Genomic DNA, 17,088 nt, shown 5'->3' on the forward strand with positions numbered 1-17,088 from the left:
ATGTGATTTTTTCTTCCTCCCAACCTAGAGATGACTACCATTAGATACAAATAGGTATTATGTATATATATATACTATATATATGCATACATATTTATACACACATCTATATAAAATATACATACAAACATCAAATGCACATGTATGTGTGTGTATATGTACATATATGTATATGCACACATATATAAAATTATCCTATACATGCTTCTACTTATCAGTTCCTTCTCTGGAAGCAGATAGCATCATTCTTCATATGTCCTCTATAATTAATTGGGGTATTTATAATAGTCAAAATGACTTATTTGCTCAAAGTCATTCTTAAAACAATATTGCTGTTATTGCATGCTTTATTCTGTTCATTTTGCTTTTCATTATTTTCTGAAAGTCTTTCCATGTTTTTTCTAAAATCACTGAACTCATCTTTTCTTAAATCACAGTTGAATTCTATCACAATCATATACTACAGCTTATTTAGCCATTACTCAACGTATTGAAGCCAATATACTTGGAAATAAATATATAAATGAAAGCCTTAAAAATTCCAAGTGAAACCTATGAACAAATTCTTCTCTGGATGTGGGAGGAAATACAAAAACTGTTTTTGCAATCATAATACATTTGCAACCTGTTTAATTTCAGAAAGCAACAAAATGAAGACTGTCTTAATTTTGCTCGGCCTTTTGGGAATAGCCTGTGCCTTTTCAGTAAGTCCTTTTCTTACTCTCTTAATTTATCCAATGTTGACAGATGGATAGAAAGACAGAAAAATCGAGAGATAAATAGATGTACTTTTAATATTGATTTCTCCCTTTCAGGTAAAAAACTTTTATCGAAGGGCCAAATTAGATGATTCTGAAGAAAATGGGGTAATTGATTTTTTTTTACATTGTCTTTGTAATAGGCTACTCAAATGGCAATTTTTCTTATAATGTGACCTCATTAGTGTGGTTATTTCCTCCAATGGTATCTTTAACAATATAGTTTTACCTACCCATCAGGAGCAACTCTTGTCCACATCTTCTCATAAATCTGACCCAGGTAGGTCCATCCATTATACTAGGATCTGCCTTAAATTCTTCTGACATTGAGGCTATCAGTCCATCTTCTAACATACATTTCTTAAATGATGTCTTATACCTGAATTCTTGGTTATTCAGAGATTGTTGTGTCAAATGACTCCTAACAATTCATTGGTGGAATATTGATATTGGAAAACGGGAATATATTTTCTGGAAAAAATCGGAGTCATTAAAGAAGTTTTGCCATTTCCAGAAAGCAATTCAACTTACTCTCACTGTTCTATTTAGTTTGAATACCATTATATTTATTTGTATAGAAACTATAAACATTTTATTTTATTTTTTTTCCTTAGGTTTTCAATCACAGACATCGATATTATGTTTACAAATATTCCTACCTTTACCCACCTCTAAAACGAATTCCAGTTCAGGTAATTACCTCAGTTAACTTTTTATTCCATTACAGATATTTTTAGATCAAAACACTTAAATGAAAAAAAACACTTAAATGATTTTTTGAAAGGATAATACATTTTAAATAAATAAATATATATGCATATATATGAACAATATATTATATATACAGACAGTTTCATACATGTGTGTGTGTGTGTGTATGTGTATGTGGAAAATCTATTATTTTTTGTGACCAAACCTAGGCAAGACCAACCACCAGTATTCCAAATGTTTCACCAAAGTAAGGCTGTTTACGTTTTAAAGAAAGACTATCCCACAGTGTATAAAGCACTGACCCTGGAATCAGAACGGGAGTTCGAATCCAGCTTCAGATACTTGCTGCCTACTACCTGTGTGACCTTGGGCAAGTCACTTCACCCTGATGCCTCGCATTCAGGGCCATCTCCAATTGTCCTGATTCATATCTGGCCCCTAGATCCAGATGGCTCTGGAGGAAAAAATGAGTCTGGTGCTAAGGTACAGCACCGCCCCCCCCTAAAATCCAATTCATGTGCTTGTCTTAGCATCATCTTCCTGATGTTGTAGTCTTATTCGAAAAATGAAGGACAATCATTACTATTGAGCCCATAGAATTTAAAAGTATTCTCCAACAAGTTAAATCCAGTTGATTTGACTGATTGTCAAAAATTAGTTTATACTGTCGATAATAATTTATGCACCCAATATTGATTAATAATTAATTAGTAATAATTTAATTTACACAATATTTTAACAGAACATTTTACTATTATCCTATGTTCTACTCCTCTTATTTCATTTGAATTTCAGAACAGTCTTGTGAGGTAGATGGAGCACATATTATTATTTCTGTTTTACAGATGAGGAGACTGATACTCAGGGTGGTTAAGTGATATGTCCAAGGACATATAGTAAAAATTTAAAAAAAAAATATTTTTGAACCTAGGTCTTCTATCTCCAAATCTAATGATCTTTTTACTGTGTATGTATGTATGTATGTGCGTATGAAATGATGAATATAATGAATTAACTGGTACTACCATAGCTGATTCAGAAAAGTCATAAGAAAATGGTCTAAATCTTAATATCAAAAATTCAGGCAACCCCCCCCCCCCCCCCCCCCCAAATCAGGCCAATTTAGAGGTTCTCAAGGGTGAAGACAATTTGGATGTTGTCTTTGACTCCCAAGAACCTAGCATATAATAGGTACTTACTGTAAGTTTGTTGAATTGAATTGGGAAAATGGGAAAAGTGAGTGGACAAAACTTTGTTAAGTCAATGGAAAGATCCAGGGGAACCTGATGATCAAAGGAGGAGACATAGCATGGAAGCCTTGGAGAACTTCAAATTATATTTTCTAATTTATTCATTAAAGTATAACTGATATTGAAGACTGGTACTAGGGAAACTGTTTTAGTGTACTATATTGACAAAGGGAAATGGAAGGAGAAAATAACTGAACCTCTTATGAAGAAATAGAAAATCAAATAAGAGATGAATTTCCATCCTCCCATAGAAATCTCTTCTATGTAAAGGTATTTTATTTTTTGATCCAAGCCTGATTTCATTAATATAGGGAGCTCTTAATGTAGAAGCTTCCTCTACTGATGCAAACTGGTAACTTACCTACACCTATAGCCTTAGAGAGTTGTCTGGGAAGAACTGAGAAATATGGGTTTTCTCCCTAACATGCTACATCAGAGGTAAGATTTAATTCTAGGTTTTCCTAAATTGAAGTCTCTATCTAGAACATTACACTGCTTGTCTTCTATGGGGAATTCTATGTCCTCTAAAATTAAAAAAATAAAAACAACAAAACAGATACTTGCCCTCACCACAAAAATGCAATAATCTGAGATTTAGTTATTTTTAAAGATTATAATGTAATTTACGTTCAAATATCAATCATTTATCATAATCTGAGAATGATGGTCTTAGCATGTTGGTTTGAATATTTCTTTAGGACTTTTGCATTGAATACTTTCTAACTCTTACAATGTTAAAAAAGGAGCAGTTGATTTAAAAAAAAATTTTTATTAGGTTTGGGTTTTTTTTTTTTTTTGCAAGGCAATGGGGTTAAGTGGCTTGGCAAAGGCTGCACAGCTAGGTAATTATTAAGTGTCTGAGGTGAGATTTGAACTCAGGTACTCCTGACTCCCAGGGCCAGTCTCTATCCACTGCACCACCTAGCTGCCCCCAGAAAGGAGTAGTTTAATATATTTTCAATGTTGTTTAGAATTCTTTTTTTAAGGGCTATTTTTCTTTTCTTTTCTTTTTCTATTACAATAGAGACAATCTTCTTATGGTGTGCATAAATGGGAAATAATTCTAAGAATTCACAGTAGTCTATTGAGATATAAGTAGAAATAATATGGATAGCTAAAGGTTGTTAGGATTATACTGTACTATAATAAATACATTGGAGAAATTAAAAAAGAGAAAGAAAGAGGAAGGGAAGAAGAAAGGAAGGTAGGAGGGGAGGAAGAAAGGAAGGAAGAAAGAAGGAAGAAGAGGAAGAAGGAAAAGAAGGGAGGAAGCAAGGAAGCAAGGAGGCAAGGGCACCTACAGAACTGAAGATGTCTAGAATTAAATTAATAAGCTGAAGAGAATATAGAAATGGAAATCAGGATTTGTGACTTAAATCCAAATAAAGATTAGTTGAAATCTGAAAAAAAGAAAGAATTTAGAGATGAAGGAGTAGGGTAAGTGTGAGTTGACTTCAAGTTCTTGAACTGAAGTCAAGTAAGCAGATGATTAGCTTTATTCCACTTGCCCCAGAGCACCGAACTAGGAGCAATATCAATGGAAGTGGCAATAAGCTAATTTGGGGCTTGATATAGAGAAACTTCCAAATAGTGAGATAGCTGAAAACAGAAAAGGTTTGTCTTGGGTTGTGCGTTCCCCTTCAGCAGCTGTTCTTCAAATAAAGACACAACTTGTTGAGTATGTTTTCAAGAGATTCTTGTACCTACAGGATAGACCGGATGAAATCTGAGGTTACTTCCAATATTAAGACTGAGATTCTGTGGTAATGGATATTATTTCTGCAAAACAGTTTGAATTTGTACACTGTTGTGGAGGTTTTTGTTGCTGTTTTTGCAATGGAAAACAATATAGAAAAACAAAAAGATTAAACTCCACCTAGAATAGAAAGTGAATTTATGGGAAGAAAAAACAATTATAAGTCTTTATTAAGTGAGGGGCATTGCGCTAGGCAGTGAAGATACCAATGGAAAAGCATTACAATGCCTGCTGTCAAGAAACTCACATTCTAAAGAGGAAGGCAATACATATAGGAAATCTTAGTTGCAAGTCAAATGGAAGGGTCCTGTGGTTCCTGGGGTAGAGTGGCAAAGCAGATGGAAATGCATTTTTTTTTTTTTTTTTAGCAAGGCAAACGGGATTAAGTGGCTTGCCCAAGGCCACACAGCTAGGTGATTATTAAGTGTCTGAGACCAGATTTGAACCCAGGTCCTCCTGACTCCAGGGCCGGTGCTTTATCCACTACGCCACCTAGCCGCCCCGGAAATGCATTTTTTAATGCTGTTTCCACCGATAAAAAAAATACATCCATTTCTGATTTTCAGCCATTTGATAGTGCTAGAGATTTGGTTGGCAAAAATGTTCTTTTTCCAGTTGTTAGGAGTTACGGTTGCTGAGAAGACAAGATTTGCAGGTCCCGTTGAAGCAGTTGCCAAGTCACATCAGCATATAGTTTTTCTGGATATGCCCTGGTGGTTGATGTTCTGGAGAATGCTGCTTTTTCCTAGAACTCTTGAACTTAGATTAGCTCTTTAGCATTTTTATCAATAATTTAGATCATGGCACAGATGACTTGCTTATCAAATGTTCAGATTATGTAGCACTAGAAAGGACAATTAACTCAGCTCCTCTTTGATAGTGACTAGTAGTAGTAGTAGTAAGATGTCAGATAGGATTTCTTAAGGCCCTTCATTAAAAGGAAAATTCTCTTTTGGGGCTTTTATCCTAAATAGCCAGGCAAGTCTCAGGACAAAGGGAATTTAAAAGTTTATTTAATACAATTTGTTGGTTGCAACAGATCAGTGGGGATCAGCAATGACTTCAAGATGGAGCCAGCTTTTATTGATCACTTTCATAATGATATAAGGACAATTTAGATAGATCTATGTTGGTAAAAAGGGATAGGTCAATACTTTTCAGTTTCTCTCCAATGTAGCAAGTACACAACAATTTCCAGGCACAAATAGGTAGGAGAATGACTTCCTAGAGATACATATCAGGCAATAAAGCTTCAGGTTGTCTGACTTCTTCCAACATTGATTGACAAGCAGATCTGGGAACTATGGGTCATTGAATCAACCTTTCAATAATTTGATAGGCAAGAGGGTTAGGCTGAATCTAAGGAAATGAAATTCAACAGGGATTGATGTCCAGCACCCAAAATGTCCGACATTCAAAAAATGAACCTCTGCAGTATGGAATGGGAGAGATGTGGTCAGAAAGTAATTTCTCTGGGGGTGGGGGGAGGGAAGTTCTAGTCTAGGTGATTTTGTACACTTCAAACTCAATAGGAGTTGGTAATGTGAGATGTCTATTTAAAAAACCATGCCAATATGGACTTGAGCACCATTAACCCAAGTAGATTTTCCAAGAATAAAACCATGATAGTTCCGCTATGCTCCTAACCTGGTAAGAAGTCATTGGAATATTATGTTTAATTCTGAGACCCCACAGTAGTGCAGCTAGGTAGTACATTGGATTAGAGCACTAGCCCTGGAGTCAGGAGGACCTGAGTTAAAAAAATTGGCTTCAGACATTGCTGTGACCCTGGGCAAGTTATTTAATCTCAATTGCTTCAAAAAAATAAAAGAAGAAAAGAAAACAAAAAGAAAAGAATTGTGGCATAGAGTGCTGAGAGGAAGTCAATCAGGATGATAGAGGACCTTGTATTCAGGTCATGTAGGGATTGGTTGAAGGAATGAAATATATCTAATCTGAAGATGAGAAGATTGTTAAGGGATGTGGAGACTGTTTTCAAGTATCTGAAGGGCTGCTATGTGGAAGATGGATTAGATTTGTTCATTTTAGTCCTAGAATAGAGAAACAGTCCCAGTATATGGGAATTACAAAGAGGCAACTGCTTGATGTTTATAAAGTTGATTAATCATAATGTGAACTATACAAAAATGGAATGTGTTACCCCAGGAGGTAAGACATTCCCTTTCACTGGAAGTTGACTAGAAACCAAAAGTCTGATGATTATTTATTATTTATAGATACATAACAGGCAATAAAACTTCGGATTGTCTGACTTCTCCCTCCAACATTGATTGACAAGCAGATCTGGGAACAATTGGTCATTGAATCAACCTAACTTTCAATCATTTGATAGGCAAGAGGATTAGGTTGAATCTAAGAAATTGAAATTCAACAGGGATTAATGCCCAATACCTGGGTTCAAAAAAATGTAGTGATTCTTTTTTTGATATATGACTTTTTGTGAATGATTACTAAATTTCCCCCAACTCTAAAATTCTGAGATTCTATGATACAACAAAAGAAAATCATACTCATAAGGGTATTTAGTTTTCTTTTTTTACATGACTAAATTTTAAAAGACCTAGCTCAAAACTAAATCATTATAACCAAAGTTTAAATTTGCTATAACTTTATAGAATCTCAATTCTTACATCTTTTTTTTCCAATATCTCTTTTGATAGTCCTAGAAAGAGAAAAAAAATCCATTTTGATCTATTTTAGGGAAAGTGAGGTAGCATTAAGTATTTGATAATTAAGAGTAATGGTAATTTTTCAATTAAGAAAAAATTTTTAAAATATACTAAGGATAATTATAAGATAACTGACTTTACAAACTCCTAAAGTCATCTTTAATCAGAAAATTTTCTTTTACTGAGGAAACAATTGACCCAAATTATGTATTATATTCAAAGTTTTTCTTCTATTTTCTCCTGTTGTTTGTTTTCAATTGGTTAGAGTAGAGAGAACATAGAAAATATTGTGATATACAAATTGAATCAAGTATTATTTTCAATGCATTAAATATGACTATTACTTAAAACAACTCTAGAGCTATAGCTAATTATGTTGCTATCTAATTCCCCTACTAGACTCCATGAGTGGGAAAATGATATCTTACCTAAAAGTTTTCAATCACACACTTTGCTTGTAAAATTAATGGTACCCTTTGAGTTGTGAAAAAATGATTTTTTATATTAAAAATTCATTAAAAAACAAAATAAAAAATAAAAATTCATTAAAAATCATTTCATGTTGATTTTTAAAAGGCATATTAAAATAGAACTAACTACAAGCTCCAGTTCCAAGTTAGCCACAGGAAAGTGACAGTATTTCTGAACTTGAATTCTCTTATCTGTAAAATGAGGGATTTGGATTTGATGATCTCTAAGGTCCCTTCTATTTCTAAAACTGTAACTCTGTGTTCTAATTTTGCTTTACTATTATTTTGACTTTAATACAATCTAGTATACACATAGCTACATTTGATATTCTAATGTGTTGGGTGTTATTTATGGCCAGCTGTAAAAAATTCTGATCGTCTTTTATTATATATTTTAGCATAATGGTGATTCATCTGAGGAAGGTGATGGTGAAAGCTCAGAAGAAGAGGAAGAGGAAGAGGTGGGTAATTTCTGTGGTCAATGTCAAAACAAACAGAACAGCATAAAAATGAACAAGAAACTAGAGATGCTATACTCACCAAATGGCCATTTCCAGGATTACTTGCTGCCTACTACTTTCTATTTTGGAGAGCACTGATGTTAGGTAACTCCTTCCTAATTCAGCTAAAAATTGAAACAATTTCCCAGACGTGGCCATAACTTTCCAGTTAAAGTTACCTGGGATTATTATACTTCTTCCGAAGTATTTCCACTTTTGAGGTAGGGTTAAAATATGAGAAAGCAACTGAAAATCTATAATTAGATAAGTAGGACTTGCTGATAGAAGTTGAGTAAATGATAATCTCAGTAATGTTGGAGTGGTAAATATTCAATGACTGAACTTTAAAATTCCCAAAATCTCCTCCACCCATGCCTCATGGTGACATGACAGTAACTTGGGATTTCAGAAGATCAAACATCTAGAGCTGGAAAGGAACCCAATTGCCATCTTGTCCAACTTTCACCTTTTAGGGAGGAAGAATTTAACCCAGACTCTCTGGCTCCACAGCAGTGTGCCAACCACTGTCCTATGCTAAAAGGCTATACTTATAGTCTTCAAGCTCTGGGAAGTTGTAGTAATGATGTTGCTAAAGATTTGAGTTTCCTTCCCAGAGGAAGGCTGAGACATTTTTTCCAAGAGTCATCAACTGAATATAGACAGGTTCATCACTAACAGGCTAGAAATTTGATGATAAATTTTTTTAGCATCTTTAATGGACACCCATTAAGCAAAGAAAAAATATAAATGACCTCAGTCCTATACGCCTCACTTTAAGCTTGGGCAGTAACTATGGCAGATTGACCATAAATGAACTAAACAATAGTAACAAACGCCATGTCTTTAAAACATCTCTAATATAAACTTAGTTGTTGATATTCAAAATGTAAGATATTTGCCAAATGATCAGAGAGGGGACATGGATCTGGAGGAAAGAAATCATATTAAATGTTATGTATTTGTCATAAACAAAGCTCAAAACCAGAAGGAATGTGCAGCTAAATTGAAGACTGGTTCACAGATTTTTAGTAGGCAAAACAAGGGAGTTGATAGTTTGTTTCATTATATTACTTAAGGCGAAAAAAGGGAGGGGGGCATTATCTTGTAATGTTCACAGTATTTTCAAAAGGATCATTATGAAAATAAATGCAGCCTAGCTATTAATATATATAATATTGGGAGATCTTACTTAATAAGACCCTCCAAATCAATCAATAAACATTTAATTCTCAGTGACTTCAAAGTGTGTAATACCACTACTGAGATATAGTTCCTTATTCCAAATCACAATAACATGATACCATATTTGTGGTAATACAGGTGGGGGTTCTAGTCACAAAATTGGGTATAAAGCCTCATTCGGTGTCATTCTTGAGGTCTCATACCTCTCAACTTAGTTTGTGAGACACCCTGGTTTAGCTCACCCTACCAAATTGTGTTCATATTAGTAGATTTAATCCTAGAGATAGAACATCCCCAAGTGGTTACATTCATACACCCTCCTAAGGAGTCCTAGGAGAATCATGTTGAGAAGCATGCTTCCTTCCCCACCACTTTAGATCTTGAGACTTCAACCATTATGCTTTATCATACACATTTAACCTCTCACAAGACAATGCTCCACATGATTTAATGTTTCTATAGCCAATGATTCAAAATAATGGCACTTTTATGTTTTAAAAAATGATTTATTTAATAAGGCTAAATAAATATTATAGATAACTAATGTATTAAACCAAATATATCACAAGATACATATAAAAGCTATAGTGAAGAATGGCTATATACCTATGGAAACTTGACAGGGAAACAAATAAAGGATGAAAATTTAGATTAAGCCCTAACTGCAAGATTCCTGACTGGATGTTGATCCTAACCACTTTTTAACCAGAAAAATATTTTTATAGTCTTTTTTCAATTAATCAGTACTCTTTTTTTTTTTAAAGTCCTTTAGAAAAATGTTAGCTCAAAATGGGAAACTCGGCTCTCATTACATCGAAGAACTGTTAATATCATCAAATTGGTTAGGTTTGTTCTCTATAGGGCAGCCCAGAGGGCAATGCCCTTACTCAGATGCTACATTGTCCAATCAGAGTAGAGCTCCAGGCAGTAGAATTAGGGCTATTTACAACTCCCTAGCATCTGTCAAACCCCTTCTGCATTTCTTCCTCAAGCCAGAGAAGGCAGCGGAGATCAATAAACCTTTATGGAAGGGTTTACCTACCTTAAACTCTAGGTGGCACTAAAGGGTAACAACTGGACCTGATCTTGACCAATGACATTGGTTCTCTCTGACCAATCAGTAATTGCTCCCTCCGTTAATGGTTTCTAATGGCCATAGCTCCAATAGAGCAATTTCCCATCCCCTCCCCGCCTTCAACTCCTCTCAGGCACCTCCTCTTCTGATATGATGCCTCTAGAACATCTATTCAGTAGTCTATATCAACCTTATTTTCAGTGATTTGCCTTTTCCTTTAAAAAAGACCTAAATTTCCCCTGTGAAATCCTTTTTTTACACCTTTTAACCACTTTAGTTTTCAAATACTCATATGATTTCCCATTTTCTTAATTTTATTTTCTACAGTCACAGCATGTATATGGAAATTAGACATCAGGTCACATATTTCAAAACTTTGAAGTTTTCAACACAGGAGACTCTGTGGTACTTTTTTTTTGGGCAAGGCGATGGGGTTAAGTGGCTTGCCCAAGGCTACACAGCTAGGTAATCATTAAGTGTCTATGGCCAGATTTGAACTCAGGTCCTCCTGACTCCAGGGCTGGTGCTCTATCCACTGCCCCACCTAGCTGCCCCTTGTGGTACTCTTAAAACTGTTTCTTTACACTGTCGTTTCTCTAGTTTTTAAAAATAAATTTTAAAATAGATTTTTCCCCACTTCTTTATAAAGCTCAATTATTCCCATAGGTTTGAGACATGATTCCACCTTGTTTTAAAAAGATTTGAATCTCAAAACTATACTCCAGATCACTTTCTTTCCAAAAATGTCCTAAATCCCATTTGGAAGCAATTTCCACATGCACATAATTTAATAGTTTATATAAAAGAAAGTTTATTTTCTATTTATAGTAGATTTCAAAATGTTCATCTGTACTTTGACAGTAAGTATAAATCTTTATACAAAACTCTTTTTTCTGTCCTTTTCTTTTTCAACTCTATCCACTAAGCCACTTAGCTGCCTGAATATAAGTATTCTTTATAGAATGGCCATTGATCACCAAAATATAAGGATAAGCATTTGATTTCATGAAAACAATGTGGTAATAATTGTAAGAACTACAACTATAGTGATCCTTGGTTCTATCTTAAGATTGACATCTTCAGTACTATAATTACCTCCAAACTACCTAAATACAAAAACCAATTCCATATCTCAAAAATGCCACTCACTCAACTATTTGATTTTTATTATATTTCAATTCTTCCTAGTTTCATAATTATAGAATTCCATACATTTCATCATTTTTCTTATGACAAAGACCTGGCCATGTGATTCTGTACTCAAAGAGTTATTGTGAGATAAATGTTTTCAGAAACTTCATGTTTTATAAAAGTGTCAGCTAAGTTCTCTGGGAAGTCTTTAAATTTAAAAGGATCTATTGGAGAAAACTTCCTAAATGTGATATAGTCAATTCATCTAGATCTAAATCTAGAGCCATCTAAGTTAAAGAGCTTCCCTATCAACAGCAAATACTTACTCGGAATTCGTATTTTATGCAATTTTCAACAAGAAATTTAAGACATTGATTGAAGAGACCCCATAACATCCCATACACATTGCATTGAGAATGAATTGAATTCCTCAGTTCTTAGATGTATAAAATATAGGTATTTTCTGGAAAGAAATAGATTTTGAGCTGAGTATAAAAGGAGAGGAACTCAGTAGAACTAAGGGAGAGAGAAGGGAATGGGAAGACATTATGGATAAAGGATGCTAGATATAAAGCTCAGCTCCCTATTAGTTTGTGGCAAAATCTGAAGCTTAGTTCACTCTTTATTGGCTAAAACAAAATGTTTGGTATGAACTTTCCTACCAGGAGACTTCAAATGAAGAAGAGGAGACTGAGTCTAATGGAAGTGAAGAATCTACCACTCCATCTGCTACTACACCTGGATATGGCGAAGAGAATACCACTGCAAGAGGGGATGTGGGTTTAGCAGCAGTTCAAATTCCAAAGAAGGTGATAATCACATTTTCCCCAAAATTAACATGACCTTGCTATCCCTCTTCCATGAAATATTCCATTTCTTCTATCATCTTTAGAGACATTAACACTTCTAGCTAGAATGCTTGAATAACTAGATAGCTGAATATTTTAGTTAACTAAAAATGTATTAGTTGGTTGGATTTGTGGCATTATCAATAGATACCAACTGCGCTAGTAAGCTCCATACATACTCCATCCTATGTGGCTCTTGTCCATGTCCTCCCATCAATCTAGTTAATTAATGAGGTGTTAGCCATAGAGCCCCCATCATTCAAACTCTTCCCTATAAATAATATAGTTGTCTTTTCTGCCTTATTGAGTCAAACTTTTTGGCCAGAATTGAATCTTTCTTAGTCGATTGGCCAACATTCTGATTCCCACTTATTATTCAGTACTAATGATATAGACACAAGATTGCAGATGTAGAGCCAGAAGGAGCATTAGATTATGAAAACATTAAGTTAGGAAGTTAAGTGATTTGCCCAATGTCTCACAGATAGTAAAAAATGAGAGGTGAGATTTAAATCTAGGTCTCCTGACTTCAGAGCCTTTTATTTCTCTTTTTATTTAGGAGATACACATATACACAAACACACAGAGGAAGAAAAAGATGAATAAAAGCAAACTCCTGCTCTTGAGGACTCACAATTTAATAGGTTTAAATAATGAAGAATAAAAGACCACAAAAATGTATTACAAGGCAGAGGGCCTGGGTAGCAGAATACTAGTTCTACTTTCTCTGTTTGTTTTTACAAGGTGATGGGGTTAAGTGACTTGCCCAAGGTCAGGAAGCTAAGCAATTATTAAATGTCTGAAATCAGATTTGAATTCAGGTCCTCCTGACTCCAGGGCCAGTGTTCGAACCACCATTCTACCTAGCTGGCTACTTCTTAATGGTTCTTGGTCTCATTTTTAAGGATATAACATGATTTCTATGATTACTTCAGACTCTGGGGACCAGGAAAGATTTCATGGATAAAGTAACATTTAAGCTGAATTTTAAAGGAACTATTGAAGGTAGAGTCTAGAGAGAAGGCATGACAGGAAATCATAAGGTGGTTATAACAAATAATTTTTCTGGAAGGTAGTTTTTTCAAAATTCATAATAATGGTTTCTTTCTTCTTCAAGTAGAATACGGAGGGGGGGTGGAAATCAAGAATTAGGGAAAGATTTTATATCTATCTATCTAGATGGATGGATAGATTATATATTGATATATACATATGGATGTAATTATATAGATATAGATAATCCCAACTTTTGATTTCATTGCTGTGGGGTAGTCATTCTCAAACTTTCTGGTCTCAGAATTCCTTTGCACCTTTAAAGATGAATGAAAACTGCAAAGTCCCTTTGTTTATAGAGTGTATATCTGATTGACATTTATCATATTAGAAATTAAAATGGATAATTTTAAAGTTATCCATCCATTTAAAATAATAAATATGTTAATATAAATAACATTTTTATTTAAAAGACATTATATTTTCAAAAAACTTAATGAGAGTAGTGGCATTGCTTTACTTTTTCCCCCACATTTCTTTAATGGGTACTAATAGGAGATAACTGAATTCTCATATCTGCTATTGCATTTATCTATTGCAATGTATTGTTTTGAATTGAAATATGTGAAAAAAAATTCAAGTTCCCACAGATATGTAATTAAAAAGGAAGGAGGTTTTTTAAAATAGGGAAAATGATGTCTTATTATTTTTGCAAAATTAGTTTTGACCCTGAAGACCCCCAAAAGGATTGCAGGGAACCCAAAGATCTGCAGATCCCACTTTAATAACCAATGATATAGGGAATTTCCAGGGCCTATATGGACAACCCATATTCTTAACAAATGGCAAGGAACACTGAAAAGTTGGGTACAGAGTCATACAACTAGTATGTATGTCAGAATCTTCCCAACTCTGGAGACTCATTCATCTACTATCTCTCAAAAAGGCTGGATATTTCTGTCACTAGGCAGACTGGCAACAAGCATTTATCAATACTAACTTCTGTGTGCTGGGCTGGGGACTATAAAGAAAGGCAAAAATATTCCTTTTGTTCAAGGAGCTTACATTATAATGGGGGAGATAACTTGCAAATGACTAAGTACATTGGAGGCTAGAGAAAGCCACTGGGGGAGCCTGAGTTGTTTTGAAGAAAACTAGAGAAGTATGGCAGTGGAGATGAAGGAGAGAATTCCAGACATGCATGGGACCATTAGGAGAACTGCAAAGAAACTGGTGGGGCTAGATCTTAGCTGGAGAATTATAGAAGGAAATAAAGTGTAAGAAGACTGGAAAATGAGGAAAGAGCAAAGTTAGGAAGAGTTTCATGTACCAAACAAAAGAGTTTATATTTGATCTTGGAAGTATAAGGGAAACATTAGAACCCTTAAAGCAGAGTGTGGTTAAGAGGGATCTAGGTGGTAGAGTGATTCGAGCACTGGGCTCTGGAATCAGGAAGATATGAGTCCAAATCTGGTCTCAGACACTTACTAGCTGAGTGAGCTGGGCAAGTCACTTAACCCCAATAGGCTCCCACCAAAAAAAAATCATTATGGGAGTTTAGAGGATAAAGACTAAGACTGAGGATCTCTGGAATTGCTGTTCAATTCATGGAATTACTATTTTACCACACACCACACACACACAGACACACACACACACACACACACACACACACACAGACACACACACACACAGACACACACACACACACACACACACACACACACACACACACATATACGGGGTATGGGGGGGAGAGAGAGAGAGAGAGAGAGAGAGAGAGAGAGAGAGAGACTGGGGCGGCACAGAGACAGCAGAGACAGAGAGAGAAATTTAGAGAATTTTGTTGTAGCAAGGTGCTTCTGGACTTTGGCAGATTTAAATTCAAGGCCTGATTCTGCTTCTGTGACTGAGCAAGTCACCTAACTTCTCAAAGCAGCTCTAAGAAAGTAAGTTACAGAGAACTTCGGTGGAGGAAATTTCTTTATCAGGATTTTCTGATACTAAAGAAATGATAGATTCTGATTAAAATATCAGCTTTCATACCACAGTAAATCAATTCACCTCTCTAACTGAAAAAGAAGGTCATTCAACCTCTTCATCATCCCAACCTGTATCTTCATTCCTAAGATTTTAATTTAACATCCAATTAGAAGATTATTAAAAAGCAAAATAGAGAGAACTCCCATGGATGGTATACTATGATTCCTATAAAATTCAGGATCCTTAATACCATTAAAAACTTTTCCTTATTCTAGAAATGATCCTATCAAAGAGAGGGACTGCTAGATAAACACTTCTTTTTCCTGATTGTTCTGAATCTTTTCCTATCTAGAGATCTTTTGTTTTTGTTTTTTTTTTAGGTTTTTGCAAGGCAAATGGGGTTAAGTGGCTTGCCCAAGGCCACACAGCTAGGTTAATTATTAAGTGTCTGAGACTGGATTTGAACCCAGGTCCTCCTGACTCCAAGGCCGGTGCTTTATCCACTACGCCACCTAGCCGCCCCTTAGAGATCTTTTGGAAGCTAAAGTTGTCTAATTCAAGATGAAGTTTGTATTAGTGTAGCTCACACAAAAGTGCACTGAAAAGACAGAAATATTCTTAGTTGTTTTAAATAGAAATTTAACTGAATACTTTCAAAAATATTCATTATAGGAAGAAACAAGTAAAAATAATAAAGCTACAAAAAAGGAAGAGAGTGAAGAAGAGGAGGAGGAGGAGGAAGAAGAAGGAAATGAAGAAAGTGAAGCTGAAGTAGATGAAAATAAGGAAGGAGGCAATGGCACCAACCATGAAAATGCTGAAGGAGATCATGGAAATGGGAGCAGTGGGAAACAGGAGGAAGAAGAGGAAGAGGAAGTAGAAAATGGCACTGAAGCCACAGAAGATGAAGAAGGGGTCAGCAACAGCACTGAAGTGACAACCTTGCTGATTGGTATCTATGAGTCTACTACCCTTTCAAATGGGAACTATGAAGTTACTTCTCCTCCATATGAGGAAAATACCAGCAATCTCTATGATGGTGGCTATGAAGAACCAGTCACCAATGAATATGATAATGGGTATGAAGGCTATGAAAATGAGAATACAGAACCTCGTGGTGACAATTACAGAGCCTATGAGGATGAATACAGCTACTACAAAGGGCATGCATATAATGGCTATGGAGGCCAAGATTACTACTATCATCAGTAAAGAGAGAAAATGGTTCTTATTACTACTAATGGTTTACTTGGTCATTGTTTTTTACAAGTTGAACTCAGGAAGATGCAATATAAGAAATCCACAGTATTATATGGAGAGGCACTGCTGCTTTAAAACTTACTTTTTTTTTTTGTTTTGGTTTTTGCAAGGCATTGGGGTTAAGTGGCTTGCCCAAGGTCACACAGCTAAGGAATTATTAAGTGTCTGAGACCAGATTTGAACTCATCCTGGCTCCAGGGTTAGTGCTCTATCCACTGCACCACCTAGCTGCCCCTTGCTTTAAAACTTTCTTTGGCCAGTTGGTCAAATTTTCAACTAGCTGAATTCCTAGTATTTATCTGGGGGTATAATGAAAACCCTTGCAAATCAGCACCTCTTCTTTACTAACAGGAATGGTCTTTAGGAATTATAACAATCCTGGAGAATGTTTTGGGGCTGCTGCACCAATGCCCCTTTACAACAAAGAAACAATAAATATTTTTAATGTCTAGTATTATTATGAAATTTAAAAACATGGTGC

General features: G+C 35.1%; 1 protein-coding gene across 1 annotated transcript; it reads left to right on the forward strand.

The window, feature by feature from the left end:
- The first annotated feature begins 650 nt into the window (after nucleotides 1-650).
- IBSP (integrin binding sialoprotein) lies at nucleotides 651-16,559 on the forward strand. Its single transcript, XM_074227351.1, has 6 exons — nucleotides 651-704; nucleotides 816-866; nucleotides 1,373-1,450; nucleotides 8,034-8,096; nucleotides 12,189-12,332; nucleotides 16,020-16,559. Exons 1-6 carry the CDS (start codon nucleotides 651-653, stop codon nucleotides 16,557-16,559), a joined length of 930 nt encoding a protein of 309 aa, XP_074083452.1.
- The last annotated feature ends 529 nt before the right edge of the window (nucleotides 16,560-17,088 follow it).

Source organism: Macrotis lagotis, chromosome 3 (genome assembly GCF_037893015.1).
Source record: "Macrotis lagotis isolate mMagLag1 chromosome 3, bilby.v1.9.chrom.fasta, whole genome shotgun sequence".
Lineage (NCBI taxonomy): Eukaryota > Metazoa > Chordata > Mammalia > Peramelemorphia > Peramelidae > Macrotis > Macrotis lagotis.

Coding starts and splice junctions, on each gene's coding strand:
- IBSP (XM_074227351.1), top strand. CDS start 651: ATGAAGACTGTCTTAATTTTGCTCGGCCTTTTGGGAATAGCCTGTGCC. Junction 1,451..8,033: donor TAAAACGAATTCCAGTTCAG/GTAATTACCTCA, acceptor TATATATTTTAG/CATAATGGTGATTCATCTGA. Junction 8,097..12,188: donor AAGAAGAGGAAGAGGAAGAG/GTGGGTAATTTC, acceptor CTTTCCTACCAG/GAGACTTCAAATGAAGAAGA.